The 16,109-nt window shown below is 41.9% G+C and overlaps 1 protein-coding gene across 3 annotated transcripts; it reads right to left on the minus strand.

The window, feature by feature from the left end:
* Window positions 1–2,739: 2,739 nt before the first annotated feature.
* Window positions 2,740–13,872, minus strand: XKRX (XK related X-linked). 3 transcript variants are annotated; one of them, XM_037822509.1, is made up of 3 exons: window positions 12,828–13,872; window positions 9,014–9,111; window positions 2,740–4,274 (listed from the first exon to the last, which is right to left on the minus strand). In XM_037822509.1, the coding sequence occupies exons 1-3, from the start codon at window positions 13,160–13,162 to the stop codon at window positions 3,529–3,531; spliced, it is 1,179 nt and encodes a 392-aa protein (XP_037678437.1). In that variant the 5' UTR covers window positions 13,163–13,872; the 3' UTR covers window positions 2,740–3,528. The 3 variants fall into 3 exon arrangements, with proteins under 3 accessions (XP_037678437.1, XP_037678435.1, XP_037678434.1); XM_037822507.1 differs by having other exon boundaries at window positions 8,939–9,111; XM_037822506.1 differs by having other exon boundaries at window positions 8,843–9,111.
* Window positions 13,873–16,109: the final 2,237 nt, after the last annotated feature.

Consider the following 16,109-nt stretch of genomic DNA (forward strand, 5'->3'; position numbering starts at 1 on the left):
GTTTATAATGTAGAATGTAGGGGAACTAGCAATAGAGAGCAATTAAGGAAAGGGGAACAATAATCCAAGAAGAACAGATAAGCTATTTAACGTTCTGGGGATGCCCAGGAATGACTATGGTCTGTTAATTTCTGATGGATATAGTAGGAGCAAGTTCACAGAAATGTTGCTATATTAGGTAACTTTCTTGGGGTAAAGTAGGAACATGTTGGAAGTTAAGCAGTTATCTTAGGTTAGTTGTCTTTTTCTTACTCCCTTGTTATGGTCTCTTTGAAATGTTCTTTTATTGTATGTTTGTTTTCTTTTTAACTTTTTTTTCATACAGTTGATTTAATAAAGAAGGGAAAGTTAAAAAAAAAAAAGAAAAACAAGGGAAAAAAAAGGGATTTAGTGCCCCCTTGAGGAGCCTGTGGAGAATGCAGGGGTATTCGCCTACCCCACCTCCATGGTTGCTAACATGACCACAGACATAGGGGACTGGTGGTTTGATGGGTTGAGCCCTCTACCATAGGTTTTACCCTTGGGAAGACGGTTGCTGTAAAGGAGAGGCTAGGCCTCCCTATGGTTGTGCCTAAGAGCCTCCTCCCGAATGCCTCTTTGTTGCTCAGATGTGGCCCTCTCTCTCTAGCTAAGCCAACTTGAAAGGTGAAATCACTGCCCTCCCCCCTACGTGGGATCAGACACCCAGGGGAGTGAATCTCCCTGGCAACGTGGAATATGACTCCCGGGGAGGAATGTAGACCTGGCATCGTGGGACGGAGAACATCTTCTTGACCAAAAGGGGGATGTGAAAGGAAATGAAATAAGCTTCAGTGGCAGAGAGATTCCAAAAGGAGCCGAGAGGTCACTCTGGTGGGCACTCTTACGCACACTTTAGACAACCCTTTTTAGGTTCTAAAAAATTGGGGTAGCTGGTGGTGGATACCTGAAAGTATCAAACTACAACCCAGAACCCATGAATCTCAAAAGACAATTGTATAAAAATGTAGCTTATGAGGGTTGACAATGGGATTGGGAAAGCCATAAGGACCACACTCCACTTTGTCTAGTTTATGGATGGATGAGTAGAAAAATAGGGGAAGGAAACAAACAGACAAAGGTACCCAGTGTTCTTTTTTACTTCAATTGCTCTTTTTCACTCTAATTATTATTCTTGTTATCTTTGTGTGTGTGCTAATGAAGGTGTCAGGGATTGATTTAGGTGATGAATGTACATCTATGTAATGGTACTGTAAGCAATCGAAAGTATGATTTGTTTTGTATGACTGTGTGGTATGTGAATATATCTCAATAAAATGAAGATAAAAAAAAAAAAGTGATTGCAGATGGAAAGGTGCTCTTCCCCTGCCCTACCACATTCCACAATCTTCTTCTGTGTATCTGGAAGTCTTCTGTGGAACAGAAAGTCTAACACTTATAGTAGGTTTTGAAGGTTCACTGACGTAATGTATCATTAACATTGCTTCCCCTCTGGTGAGGGCAGCAGGTTTTTCAGGTTGAAAGCTGTTCCACACCCTTCTCTCTAAACTTCTTGCATTCCCAGTATATTAAGTCACTGAGGCTAGAGAGGAGATGTAGAGAAAAACATGCCTGGTCCAGTACCAAGCACCCATTTCTGGCTTGTACATCGCTGCTCTATTTCTAATTGGCACGCTTGGCTCAATGTGTGTCTCTCTCTCTACGCTTCCATAGCACCCGCCCTTTAAGTAGCTGATTCACATGGCTTTTATGGACTAGATGAATGATACTGAGGGCGTGTTGACCATTGGGGAAAATTTCTTGCTTGAATTCCAAAGGAGTTGTGTGTTCTGGAGGTCTGGTAGATTTTTTTCCAAGTTCACCTTGAATAACACAGTCAGGAAAGAGCAGTGTGTGCATTTTATGACAATTACCTAAGTTTCTTCTTCATCATGAAAAATAGAACCAGGGAGTTGGGGTTGAAAAAAGAAATGTCTCCTGCTTCAGAGCAAGTTACTTCACTCTCCCCCAGATTAAGTATCTGATCCTTTTATTCCCAAACACTGGTTGAAGATAGAAAAACCACCACAGACATGCCAGGAAATAAGACAATTCTGGCCAACAGCCATGCTACTAGAAGAGGGTGCCCCCCCCCCCAATATAATGTCCTGACACTGGATTACAGAAGAGGAAATAGCTAAAGACAAATTCTTAGCATGATCCCAAGCGTAAAATTGAATGGGAATGGGAAGGCTTAAGTCAGATTGTTCACAATTTCTTGCAGCATTGTGGTGGCCACAACTGGTGAAATCTGCCAGGAGTTCTCACTCTCCTGGTCCGTGAAGAGCAAGCAATAGTTTGATAAATGCTGGGATGCTCAGTCCCAATAGACAGTGGCCATAGGAACCTCAATTCCTTGGTTACCTTGGAGGCATCTAGTGGACATTCCCATCAAAATACCTAGCTATGGTGAAATGTAAATGTAGAGATAAATAAGAAAGGGAGACCTGAAATCATCCACTGGGTGCATGGAAATATACAAAGGATCGATAAACATATGCTCCTTATTAGAGAGTAAAATCCTATGGGAAGACCCAGGACTGATGATGATTTACTGTGGCTGATTTTGCTTCTCCTCATTCACTCTACCTTGGATTGTCAGACACCCATTCCACCCCCAAACAATATGAAGGTCATGTTCCGGCCATTATTACTCTCCCCACCCCCCACCCCCACCCCCCACCCATGTAAAAAAACAAATCAATAAAATACTCAGAGCAATAGCAGACACAAGGCAGTCTTCATTTCTTCCACACATTAGAAACATTTTCAATTACAGTTCAGCTTCTCTGAGGTCCATGTCAAGTAGTAAAACACCAAGAGCACAAAAAAAGCTGGGTTGGAGGGAATCCCTGTTAATGAGGCAGTAAAGTAAGAGATTTCACTCCACCACTCTACTGCAAGCTGGAGGCCCTTGCAGGTCCCTGAGATAGTCTGGCTTGTGCCCTAAAGGAATCCTATTCTGCCTATGAAGGGCCACTGAAAGAAGAACCACCACTAGCTAAATCCTAATGGAGAGCTCCTTAGGGTAGCAGCTCTTTTAACAATAGGGGCCATCCTCTTAGCCAGAGCTTCTCATTGGAATTAAAAAGGCCCAAACCACTCTCACATTCTCTGATCAGTCAGAATATATTCTGGTGGGATTCTGAGCTTACAGCTGAGCCTGGAAAAGCTCAGTGAAGCCTCAAGCAAATGAGCAGAGCTGGAAAGTTACAGAAAGCCTAAGGGCCCTGGAGGTAAGTTATCCCATAGGACAGCCAGACCTGAGTGGGGGATGGGACAGTGAATGGTATCTTTGACCCTTCCATAATGGATACTCCTGGTGTTCTAATATTGCAGTCTTGAGGAAATAAAACCTATTTGGTGGCTGTTCTTTCTTTTGATGGGCTTATGTGAAAACCCAAGAAAATATCCTGGTAGGTACCCACCCAAGAGTCTTCTCTTTTCCTTTGATTTCACAGTTGCTCTTGGAAAACCCGAACCCATCCCCAAATACCCAGAAGACTAGAATCAGACAATGTTTTGCCTTGCTTCAGCTTCAAAGGATGGCTCCAAGTTCTCAGCTCTGCCCTGAGGGTGTCGGTGGCAGCAGATACAGTGGAGGTAGTCTACTACATTGTGGGTGAAGAGTGAGCGCAATGGATGCAAGTACTGGAAGAAAAGGAGCATGAAGCCAATGGAAATCAGATAAGCAATAATGAGCTGCAAGGCAATCAAGGAATGACAGTAATTTAGTAATACTTTCACTCCAAAGAACTTAAAAACCAAGACCATGATCACATTCTCTACCAACCGCACACTATAGTGCAGGCCCATATGTCCCCAGTTCTGGTCTTTGTCAACAAGTTCCCTGTCTGCCAACTTCAACTGCATGGCTGACCAACAAGAGAAGTTAATGCCAGCGTAGAGTACGGTGACTGAAATCAGCACTACCAGTGTGCCTACCCGGCTGAAATTTTTCTCAATGTTATTGGGCATCTGGGCACCACTCCTCCAGAACTTAACCCAAGGCTCAAAGAGGATGATCAGGAAGTTGAGCAATAAGAAGGGCACAGCCTTCAATTTCAAGGTGGCTGAGAAGAGCACCAGAATCACCAAGCGGGAAGTGATCTCCAATGTCCGCCAGATGGTGATGCAGAGGACTTCTAGTGGCCCAAGGCGAATCTTGTATTCATCGTACTTGATCTGGATAGCCAACATATTGCAGAGGGTAGCCCCATAGGTGACAGATATCAGGGAAAAGACCATTAGCACAACTGTAAGAAAATAAAAACACAAGGAACAGAGATGATATGTGAGATGTCAGGGCCCCATTTAAGAGAAAACTTAAGTATGATCACAGCTATGTAAACAAATAGCATGCATAGAAAGAATAGGGAAAGAAATAAACCAAAATGTCTTTCTGTGATAGGGTTTTGTACCAGTTTATTTCTACTTTTCTCTATTTTCTAAATTTCCCATGATGAACATACACCGTAATATTTTAATAATGAAAAGTACAAAATGAACTTTTTAAGAAGAGTGGGACTTAGAACTAACATTGAAAGGTCGTTAATATGAAAACAGCACATATATAGGGATAAAGCAGGATCCACACAATGAAGCAGGCTTCTGAGCAAACATTAAAGGAGGCAGAAAGAACCCTATCTGAGAAAATCCAGTCTTAGGAGACCCATAGAAAATGTTCTTGCTAATAATAGAAGTCCCTACTTAGATGCATATTTTCTTCGAGAAACTAATCTTGTGTGTGTGTGTGTGTATGTGTGTGCATGTGCTTCTAGAGTGCTTAACCCAGTGACGTGTGTCAAGTGTGTACTGGAAATTCCACGAGGGCAGAATGGACCATGTCTATTTTGTTCACTGCTGCATGCCCAGAGCGTAACACACTGCCTGGAATATAGTGGGTGCTAAATAAATGTGAGTGGAATGATGAAGAGTTCTGAGTTTAAAGAGGAAGTATAAAATACCTAGGATTAGAAGCCCTTGGTTCAGCTGTGTGGGATCTGAGACTCCGTAGAGTTGCCTATATTTATCATCAGCAATGTTAATTCATCATCCCCATCCTCTGGTATACTTTAGGAATCCCTAGACTTCTAGCAGAGTGGTTAAAAAAAATTTCATAGCCCATGACATCCATACCACCACTTTATGTTAGAGTAGGGTCCCCAAAGGGTCAGGATGCTCTCTAACTTGTTACACTAAGTCTTGGCTGTAGAAAACAGAGGTGGCCCTTTCCTTTACTTCCTTTATGTCAAAAGGTATTGACTAATTAGAAAAAATCCAGTGCCTTCACAGAGAGGGATACCTGAGAGGTACTCATCCAAAAGAAAAGCCAGAGCTTTCTGTTCGTATTAAAAGACTGGATCCAAAGAAACTAGAGCCAGGGAGAGGTCAACTTAATTTGCAAGAAAAGTGAGGACTTTCTCATGGAAACCCAGAAGAAACCAGAGATTTTTTCTGAGGTCATTTTCAGCTGTAAGTAAGTATAGTGTTGGACTCTCAAAGACTGAAATGGGAGACTCTCCTAAGGAGGTTACTTTTGGCTTTATAAACCGGTCAGTTTCACCCTCAAGGGGTGATATATTGTATGGAGTTGGGAATTTCAGACCATATATCTAGCCAAACGTGTTGATGCTTTCTCTTAAATTAGAACTCATTTATTGATAGTCGTAAAATCAAAGGAAGAAAGCCTGATGCTTCCAATTAATGTAAATGCACCTTCCATCTGTCTCCCTACAAAAAAACTCACGCAAGAGACCATAATGCTGCTAGTGAATTTGCTCATTCATATTGATGCAGATGGCCTCCAAGAGAAAAAAGGACTAGAAAAGGGGCAGCAAGGAGAAGAAAGGGGGTGGGTGAAAGTGAGGAAAATTAAACCAAAAAGTTTCTTTCAAAACTGTAAAAGAGATAGCATTGTCAAAATTCTAAATAGGCTACACCGAAGAATTGAAAATAAGGCCTTGGAGAAAGCTTTCCTTACATCTTTTGTGTAGTGACATAGTTAGAAATACAGGTTCTGGAGGCAGACATCCTGGGTTCCAGTCCAATCTTTGCCACCTACTATTTGTGGGACTTTGGGGAATTTACTTAACCTCTCAGTGCCTCTGTTTCCTCATTTGTAAAATGGGGGTAATAACAGTAATTACCTCTTAGGGTTCTTGGGATTAAATGAGATAATTACATGTAAAAAGTTTAGAGCAATGCCTGGAACATAGTAAATGCTATCTGCTTGCTGCTGTCATCATCATCAACCCCTATTTCCCAAAGTATAGTAGGTGAATTTACTTTACCTGGGCGCTACCCCGGCACTTAGAAAATCAGGTGACTTAAAAACTGATAGAACACCTAGATATAAGCTTTACCAAAATGTGCAAGACCTATAGCAAAAAAATATATAACTTTACTGAAGTACATTAAAAATATTTAACAAAATGGAGAGATTTATCCTCTTCCAATATGAAATTAACACTGTAAAGATGTCAATTCCCTCCAAAATAATATAAATAACTTAATGCAATTCCAATCAGAATCTCAATGAAATGTTTGTTTGCTGTTGTTACTGTTTGATTTGTTTGCTTTTTTGGTGGTGGGGGGGCAGATTGATAAATTGATTTTAGAAATTAATCTATTTGGAAGATAGGGATAAATTGCTCTACCAGATATGAGTTGTGAATGGCCTTTGTAAGAAAGGCACAAAATTTAAAAGCAATAAAAGATTTGACTACATAAAAATTTAATGCTTCAGAATGCCAGAAGATGCTACAAAGCATAGTGTGTGTATTATGTCTCATGTGTTATATTTATGACAAGTAAACACACAGAGAAAATATGTGTGTGCTTTGTGAGTATGTATGTATATATAAATACATACAAAACATTATACAAATGTATATATACATATTCATACACAGCAGAGAAAGGATTAATGTCAATAAGTAAATAGCTTCTACAAATTAATAAGAAAAAGACAAACTCACTAAAAAAAGAGAGCAAAATATATAAATAAGCAATTCACAGAACACACACAATAAGCAAACATGAAAAGATGCTCAGTTTCACTCATAATTAAAGCAACCAGTTATTTTACAATTATACAACAAAATAATATTTCATTTTGGCTATGGAGAAACAGGCACATTCATACATGGTAGAAGTATAAATTCATACAGCCTTTTATGGTGGTTATTAGACAATATCTATCAAATATCTAAATACGAATATCCTTTCACAGAGCAATTCTACTGCAAAGAATTTATCCTACAAAGTCCCCATTCAAGTACACAGATATTTACAATGATACTCACTGTAGCATAGTTGGTAACTAGAAACAAACCTTTTCGTGTGAAAAGTTAGAAACAAACTTAATTCTTTCAATAGAGGTTTAGGGAAATAAAAAATAATAGTCCAATTCATATAAGGGAAATATAAATAATACTGAATTTTTACCATAAACATGCCTGATTTTTACAATTAAAAAAATAAGGACTAAAAATAGTAATACATGATCATGGTAAAAATTTCAAACCATACAGAAATGTATAAAATAAAAAGTAAAAGTCTGCTGATTTCTCATTCCTACTCCCCAGAGGTAGTTTCTTGCTGATCTCTCCAGAAATTTTCTGTGCATATACAATCACCTGTAGGTAAATCAGTTTATGCATGTAATAATTTGGTAATGCATACCCTCAAAATTCTCAAGAGGAAAAGCATCATTTCCAGAGATTTTTCTCCTCAAACAACTGTCAATACTAGGTATGTGAAATGCTTCAAGACCAATAGAACTTCATGAACAATTCAATGGAGAAAAAGAGAGAAGAGGGTGAATTTTTTCCTTACATCTATTTGAGATTGGGGGGGGAGGGCTTTGCCAAGCAGGGTTAGCACCTATCAAGGAAATGGTCCAAACCTGTGCCCACAATGGTACCAGCCAGCCCAAGTAGATAGAGCTAATCTCATATTGTTAAAACTCTAACAACACTTTATTTTGATTCTGAAAACAATGACTTACATTTCATTCTGCCCTAGAGGTTTTATTCATCTCAGGATCCCTTTTTCACAAGGGGAAATTAAGGCAGTGACTACTTTGGTAACTCCCTCCAATGATCACAAAGGTCAGAACTAGGCCTGGCCGGACTCTCGTCTGTGTTCATTTCACACCCCTTTTCTTTCTCCTGGCTGGAATTGGGAGAAGTGATTAAGTCAGTGGTTCCCAAATGTGGTTGACTGGAATTAACTGGGGTGCTTTTAAAAAATACAGATTCCTGGCCTCCCCACACCCTGAGATTGATTCAGATCTGAGGGGGGGAATGCAATTTTTAAAAGAAGCTTAATACAGGATTCTGATGATCAGTAATATTTGGGAACCTCTTATTTAAAGACTTCCACCCCTAAACAGCAAAAAAATGTAAGCATAGTGTAAACACTGTGGGCAAGGGAAATAGCCCCTGACTACTGGGAATACTAGCTTCTTCTGGGCCCAGAGAGGGTTTTCCCAAGGCAGTTTTAGACTAAATAGCTTATCCCAGCTTAAGAAATCTGGTAGGCCTGAGATGTCTGACTCCTCAGGTTCTTTGACCAGTGCTGTCCAATAGAACTTTCTGTGACAATGGAAATGTTCCATATCTGTGCTAATACAGTAGCCACTAGGTACATGTGGCTACTGAACACTTAAAACGTGGCTACTATGACTGAGGAAATGAACTTTTAATTTTATTTAATTTAAATTTAATTTAAACATGAAGCTAGTGGCCAGTGTATTGGACAGCTCAGATCTAGATTCCAAGATTTTAGTGAAGCCCTCCCCTCACCTGACCCCACTCACCTCTACCCAGGGGAACCTCTGCAGAGATCAGGGTCACATAGAGCTGATAGGTCAGCTGGGGCACTGAGCCCAGGAAGGCTTGAATCTGTGACATACGTTTGTAGGCATTGCGGTGCATAGCCAGGGTCCGGATGGAGTGGCCCACTTCCCATTCTGTCAGCACCTCCTCACCATTTATTAGCATCTTCTTTCGGGTGAGGCTGACATAGGGCTCCTCCTGCCCTTCCTTCTTCCACAATGTGAGGTACTTAATCATGGCTTCCAAACATCTGCAGAAGTAAAGCATCATGGGAACTTAACTAAAGCTGTCTTAGGAAGGGAGATTGTAGTGAGGGGAAAGAATAACTTGGGGAGTTTGTACTGCTTTTTTGCTATTCTTTCTCTCCTGCCTTGCTCATTTCTCATGAATCAAAGGGTTGGTCATGCCTTTTAGAAGTTACTTGAAGTCTAAATCCTTTTTTGGTTTATCCCTCACCTGCTAAGAATATCATTTCAGATGTACTTCTTTAAGTATCAAGGAATTGTTTTGTCTCCTTAAGAATAGGCTTCTGGTATAAAAGTGCCTGGAATATTAAGGCATTAGGTAACTACTGTTTTCTGTGTTGAAAGAGAATGATGAAGGTACCAAAGGCCCTGGTTTTCAGAGTACCTCAAGCTCCTGAGGTAAAGCATTTCTTATTCAAATCATTCAGCTCCATAAATCAGGGATTTTATGTTCTGCTTTTTCAAGACAGAGCCCACAACTATAAATGTATCAGCCAAAAAGTCTGTGGGGATAGGAAATCAGGAAAAAACCTCTCATATCCACAGGAAAGCAGTTTAGCAACATGTGTTCTTAAAAGACCTAACAACTTAGAACTGAATGTACCATATGCCTAGGGAACCTCAAAAGTTCTTTCCAAAGGTTGCCTTTTGTGGTTCTTGACCTGTTTGGGGACAGCAGCCTTTTAAATTTGATTCTTTCTTTACCAAGAAGACAGCATTCTTTTGAGAGCCTACCACCCTTGAGACAGTGAAAAGACCACATTTCCTGCTACACCCCTCCCATCTCCTCCATGTAAATCAGAAGTCTTTAGCAGTTCTGATGTGGTGAATAGAAGAAAAACTACTGGAACATCTTGTTTTGGAACACCTGAGTTACCACTTCCCCCACTCACCCTGAAATGAATGGAAACTGCAGATCATTTCTATAATGAGTAAGAACATTTGTGGTTAAAATTAAGACATCTTCCCTGACAGAGGGCAGGGGTGGTATTTATCTCGCTCACAGCCCTTACCACATAGTGGGTATTTGATAAATATTTGCTGAGTTAATGAGTGAAAAGGAAGAAAGAATACATGGTGAGAAATAATGGGAGGAAAGGATAATAATAGCAGCAATGCGATTTAAGAGAAAAATAGATCAAAGACAGGCTCAGAAATTTATATACCCCCCAGGCTTTGGTTCCCAATGGAAAAATTTAGAACAAGTGCTGACTGCCATTCTCCATAGGACGCCTCTGAGATTGGTGCATGTGTGCCTTATTGAAGCATGAAGTTTGAAACTTTCACTTTCTAGGGACAAACTCTAAAACCTGGAGAGAAAACTATGGAAAGAGAGCACACAGAAAAAAAATCAAGTCTTTTCTGATTTAGGGAAAATGCATAAGTGCATTTTCAACAAAACATTTTAGATTTCAACCCAAAGCCCATCAGTGTTACTGCTGAATACAATTATTGGGGGAGGCGGTAGCATGAATACTTCGGTTTATGTTTCTATTCTTAAAGCTATTTACTGATTTAAGTAACAGTATCTGCCTTGCTTATAAGCTTCAGTAAATTGAAGTACATTTTCATTTCCAGAGGTATGTTTGCATTTCATATAAGGGAGCCAAGCTCTCCAACACCTTCATGTGCCTCATAGCACTAATCAAGTTTCTATCTACCTAAAAAGCAATTGGTCTTGAAAATAAGCATATCAAGAGTATGATTTATGAGTTTTTAATTATTTTTTTCCTGCTGTGGGGTTAGCTGACTGAGGTAATAAATGCTTCCCAATCATTTCTAGTGGAAGCTGACCCATGAAAATGAAATACAGCACTCAACACTCCATACAGAGGGCCCAAATCAAAGATGGCTTCGGAAACCACAAAGCAAAAAAGGGAAGTCAAAACTGGAGGCTGGGGCAGTACTTGCTGAATTTTGCATCTTGAGAGTGCTTAATCTGGTAACTTAGCATATTGCATTTGAAAAGGGAGAAACAAATGTTTGGTAAACACCTTGCTTCTCTACTAACATCTCTAAATTTCTTGGTTCCAAGTTCAAAATGAGGTCTTGCTTTTACAGCTTAATTTCAAAGATTTATAGAACTGGAAAGGACCTGTAGATCACTTAGTCCAAAGGCTACTTATCGGTCACCGAGTCACATCTGACCCACACATGTGTTTCAGTCCATACAGTGTTTGTTTTTGTTTAATTTATCAGTTGCCAAAATTTAAAATCATGACTTTTTATCTGAAAGTCTGTCTTGGGGGCTTCTCCTGAAAAGTTGGGGGGTCTGGCAATACTGGGTCTGAATTCCAACATGGAAACAACAGGCTGGAGCTTTAGAGCAGCTGCCTCCTTTTGACAGATCATCTGGCTCCAGATTGCCACATTACTCACTACTCTGCATCATTTCTCTGACACTGAGACATAGTTTTCATTTATTGTCACATGTGAAGCTACTGTTTTTCTTATACTTGGCCTGCTTCACTCATATAAGCTACCTATCTGGCCTCTGTAAGCATTTGAGTTTGAAACCACGATCTAACCCATTTATTTTTCAGATGAGGGAACTGACACCCACGCATCTTAAAGAGATTTCACCAAGGCTATGCGACTGATGACAGATGGAGCACTAGATTCCGGGTCTCCTGAATTCCAGGTCACTATTTCTGTTGATATCCCATATTTTCTCTGAAGGAACTTAATCAATTCCTCCCTGTTTAAAATTATACTGATTTTTCAAATGGGGGATTCCATCCTTAGTCAGTTTCACAGACTGTTTTTAATTCTTTAGGGTTATGTCCCTGTTACAATTACATCAACACTCTGACCCATATTCCTCAGCTGACTTTAGGCTTCTGCTTCTCTTGCAATCAAGACTAACTTGGTCCATTCTTACCTCCTGACCTCATAAGTTTTGCAACATCTCCCTACCTTGAAAACCCCATAACATCTAGATGAGTCTGCTGACACAGATGCCTATCTCCCTAGAATAAACCACATTCTAGTCCCTTCAAGTCAATCTGAATGGATAGACTTCGTACTATTTCATTGTGCTACTGCTTCCAAATGGAAAGATAGACCATCTTCTTTTACCCCCTTCTAACCATGTACTTTTATTGCAGAAAGATACACAGTGTTAAACAGAAGACCGTTTAATTGACAGGAAAAAATGAACTATAATGGGTTGGGCACCAGATTACCATGGATGGCTTAAAATAGTTTCCAGATGTCAAATAACTGGAAAATTTGAATATGGCAGCAGCACCAGCCCAAGTAGTAAGCCCAAGGGTAAAGAAACTGAATGTGGGATGGGATGGAGTGGGGAAAGAGTTTTCATCCAATTTAGAGAGTGTCTAAAAGGCAAAGTCAAAATAACACACTCTGCAGCTACGGTCTGTGTGCATAGGGTGACCAAGTCTACTGGTCCATCTCAGTTTTCACAACCCAAATCCAGAGAGCAAATATTATCTAATGAAGTTATTATCAATGGTACCATATATAGTTTTGGAACACAGGTACATGCCACACGTTTATCACGGTAGCGTTTAAAATTTCAGAGACGATTATTTGGATGGTAGGCAGGGAAGGCAAGAGTTGGAGCGAATTGGAGAATCTTATCTTATTAGATTAGAGGCACAATACCAGTCTAGTAAAGATTAGCTTCATCTTTCTCTGAACAAGTCTGGGGATATAGGAAGAGATTTAAAAAAAAAAAAAAAAAAAAAAAGTTGCTCACCTGATAACAGGCCCCAAGAGGATTAGATGCATAAACAGCGATAAAGGCTTATCTTTGGCCAGATCTCTATGGACAAAAATGAGTGTCAACTGGACCATAATGGATGAAAACATAAAGAAGGAGAGGGTGTATGTCATCCAGTAGGTTTCATTATTCTTTCGATAGATTCTAACCATATACAAGGCAGATGCAGCCTCCCCACAGTACAGAAAGGTGGAGAAGAGGATGCCAAAAGGAAAGGTAAAGCGTGGGTTGGCCCCTCGTATGACATCTTCCTCCAGAGATGAAATTTGATCCACATTTGGCTCCTCAGGAATTTCATAAACTCTGTCCATTGTCGAAGTTCTGAGTGTTGCGGTCTGGTCTTCAGAACACACACATCCCTCTTCCAAGAGAACTCCTGGAGCTGCTGCAGTCCACGTATCAGTACGGAGGGCTCTGTCAAGTACAGTTCTGGAACGGAGATCCCCTGGTTAGAGCACAAGACCCTTCTCTTCTAGCCTCAAATTAGACCTGTTGGAGTCTGAAATAGAGAGCTCTGGAATACACTATGACTTTGACTCTCGATGGGCCCAAGATTCCAATCGTCAACATACGTGCTGTGAAATTTGGACAAGGCAAAAGGAAGCATCCCGGAACCCAGTCTGGAATCCAATTCCAGGCGCGCAGAGAAGAGCCATGGGAACAGCTGTTTCGGTGGCAGTTTCTCCCTTCGCAGTCCCACAGGCAGGTGGGTAGCCACTCTTTCGGGGCACAGACGCTCAGTACCTCCACGCGAGGAGTCCTGACCAGCGTGCACTCTCAAGTCACCCGCGAACTGAGCCAGGGCAGAAGAAGAGGGGGCACAGCCTAAGCGTTCCTTCGGTGATTGGCTTCAGTGCCTAGGTACCCTGGCTTTTGCTGGGCTATGGCAATTAACGCGCCTGCTCGCCGGCACTCTCTCAGGACCAGCGCTGAGTTGAACGCTCTCAGGACGGCTCCTCGGATTCCGCAAGCCCCGCCCCCTTAACCTTCCGTGGCGAGAAGGAGCAATGCCACAGCCGGATCCCGGGGCGCAGTCTCCGGGGAAGAAGAGAGGCAGAGGACGCGCATGCGCGCTACAAGATCAAAGGAAGGCTGGAGGGGCTTCTTCACGGAGTAACTTGGCTAGTGAGAGGCCGGGACGACAACAGGGCCGGGCAGATGTCGCCAAACTCTTGGGCGCCATCTGTTGCCGGGGTCCTGCCTGGCCCGCGGTCCAGACGCTAGAGGTACGCGGCGCTGGAACTAAAGCACCGGGATGGCGGGAGCTGACGAGATGGGAGGGGACAGCGGGAGCCAAGCAAAACTAGCAGGCGAGTTCCAGGGTGGCAAGCCGAAAGATTCTCTGAATGGAGAGGCGTGACAAAAAGGGGCTTGGGCCACTCCTCAGAAGCTTCTCACCACGACCCCATGGCTCCAGAGGGATACACACTTATCTCCTCCCAAGAGCAGCAGGCACCCATTCCTACCCTGCCCTCCCTAATTAGCTAACTGCCTTGCTCCCACTCGTTCAACCCACGCGGTTAGGCAGGTGTGTTTGCCTCGGCCGCAGGCTCTAACCGCCCTAGGTCCTATTGGTGCTCCAGATAACATCACTGTAGTTGCGTGGGGAGTGGGGCTGGGAGGCAATTGGGCCGTAGTATTTCCTTTTCTGCATGCAAAATTGTATGCAGCAAAGGGAAGATAGAACAGGATGGGGGTGGGTGGGTTTCAAGACTCAAGGTCAGCCCACAGACACTGAAGCTCTTAATATCTGCCTTGATTTCTCCACTTGAAAAGTGAGGCCATGATAAGAGCTTTAGAATGAACTTTCAGGTCTTTGGCTGAAAGATTCTGAAGAGGTGCCAAAATCTAAATAGACTGGCAAGGAGCCAAGAGAGCTGTTGGTAAAAACTGAGAGGGGTGTCTTAAAGAACTCTGAAAATTGCCTGGATTCTTAGTGCAACCCTCCCCCAGCTCACTGAGCCTTTGTTTTCATGCCTTCATTTGCATAATTCTAAACCCCAGAGAAAAAGAAACGTCTGCCTCCTGGTAACAATATAAATGTAGCAGATCCTGTGCCAATCTCCTTTTGCCACAGGAAGCCAGTAAAAAGAATCTATATGAGGAATGGCCAAGTAGCAGCCACCAATATGAGGGCTGGATGAAGAGGGATGGCTTTAAGACAGTGTTTTCGTGTAGTTGTTTGAACTTCTAGCACCTGCCATCTCCTAGGGCTGATTCAGGGATAGATTCAGTATTTAAAGGTTATTTACCTTCATTCCCGGTCTTGATCAAGATCTATGCTAGCAGCTGAGCTAGAAGGCTCATCCTTTCCGTTTCAGGAAGGAGGTCAAGACTTTCTGAGAAGACTTAAAACAAAATGGTGATTGATTGGGGCCTTCCAACTGGGATGTACCACCAGCAGTATATGGTATAGAACCTCTTAAGGCTGCTTTAGGAACCTGTTATCAAGATGGATCTCAGGTAGGGTAACCAACTCATCCCAATTTGCCCCAAGGTCTTTTCAGGTTTTTTTAAAAAGCTGAAAGTCCCTCCTCCCAGGCAAATCTTGGCATGTGAACCTAAGAAGAATGTAGAATCCCAGTGTTTTTCTTTTGGTCTTTCTTCTTTCTTCCCTGTGCTCTCTTCACTCCCACAAATACACAAATCAATAATGCATTTCTGTGACATCCCAAAACAACTCCTTCTGTCTGCCATTCAAGGTTTTCTATAATCTGACACCACACTATTTTCCCTCTCCAACCTTATCGCCCTTGCTGCCCTACTACACGCCCTTTGCCCCAGTCCAGCAGGCTTTCCCACTTGCCATATGTATTAACCTTGCTTACTCCCACCCCTATGCCTTGTTGATGCCATTTATGGCTCCTTTCACCCTTTTCTCCATTAATCCATCTCCTAACCTTTCAAGGGTCAACTCTAGTACTGCCTTCTCCAGGAAGCCTTCTCTCAACCCTCACTGTTCTTTGTGCTACTGGCACATGCCCTCTTGCACTAGTTCTCCAACTCTTTCTGTGTTTGCCCCCTCTCTCCCCAAAAGGAAGTGTAAACTCAGTGAGGAAGGGATGCTCTATTTATGTTTATTGTGGCTCTTGTTGATGACGGTGGTGATGATGATGCTTCCTCCCCCATACTTCCTCCATGAAATCATGCAAGACTCAGGTATACTCATCTCTAAAAGCTGCAGCCAGTGTAGCAGGGGCATAAAGTCCTTTGGGATTTGCACTGTCTCATTCAGCTCACAGAGGATGCCAGCCCACC

The sequence above is a fragment of the Choloepus didactylus genome, chromosome X (genome assembly GCF_015220235.1).
Source record: "Choloepus didactylus isolate mChoDid1 chromosome X, mChoDid1.pri, whole genome shotgun sequence".
In the NCBI taxonomy this organism is placed as follows: domain Eukaryota; kingdom Metazoa; phylum Chordata; class Mammalia; order Pilosa; family Megalonychidae; genus Choloepus; species Choloepus didactylus.

Excerpts from the sequence above, each read along its gene's own strand:
- XKRX (XM_037822506.1), bottom strand. The coding sequence starts at position 13,162 with ATGGACAGAGTTTATGAAATTCCTGAGGAGCCAAATGTGGATCAAATT. Across the intron at positions 9,112-12,827 it reads CTCTTGGGGCCTGTTATCAG|ATGTTTGGAAGCCATGATTA; the intron begins GTGAGCAACTTT and ends TTACTTCTGCAG. Across the intron at positions 4,275-8,842 it reads AGAGGTTCCCCTGGGTAGAG|TTGTGCTAATGGTCTTTTCC; the intron begins GTGAGTGGGGTC and ends ATTTTCTTACAG.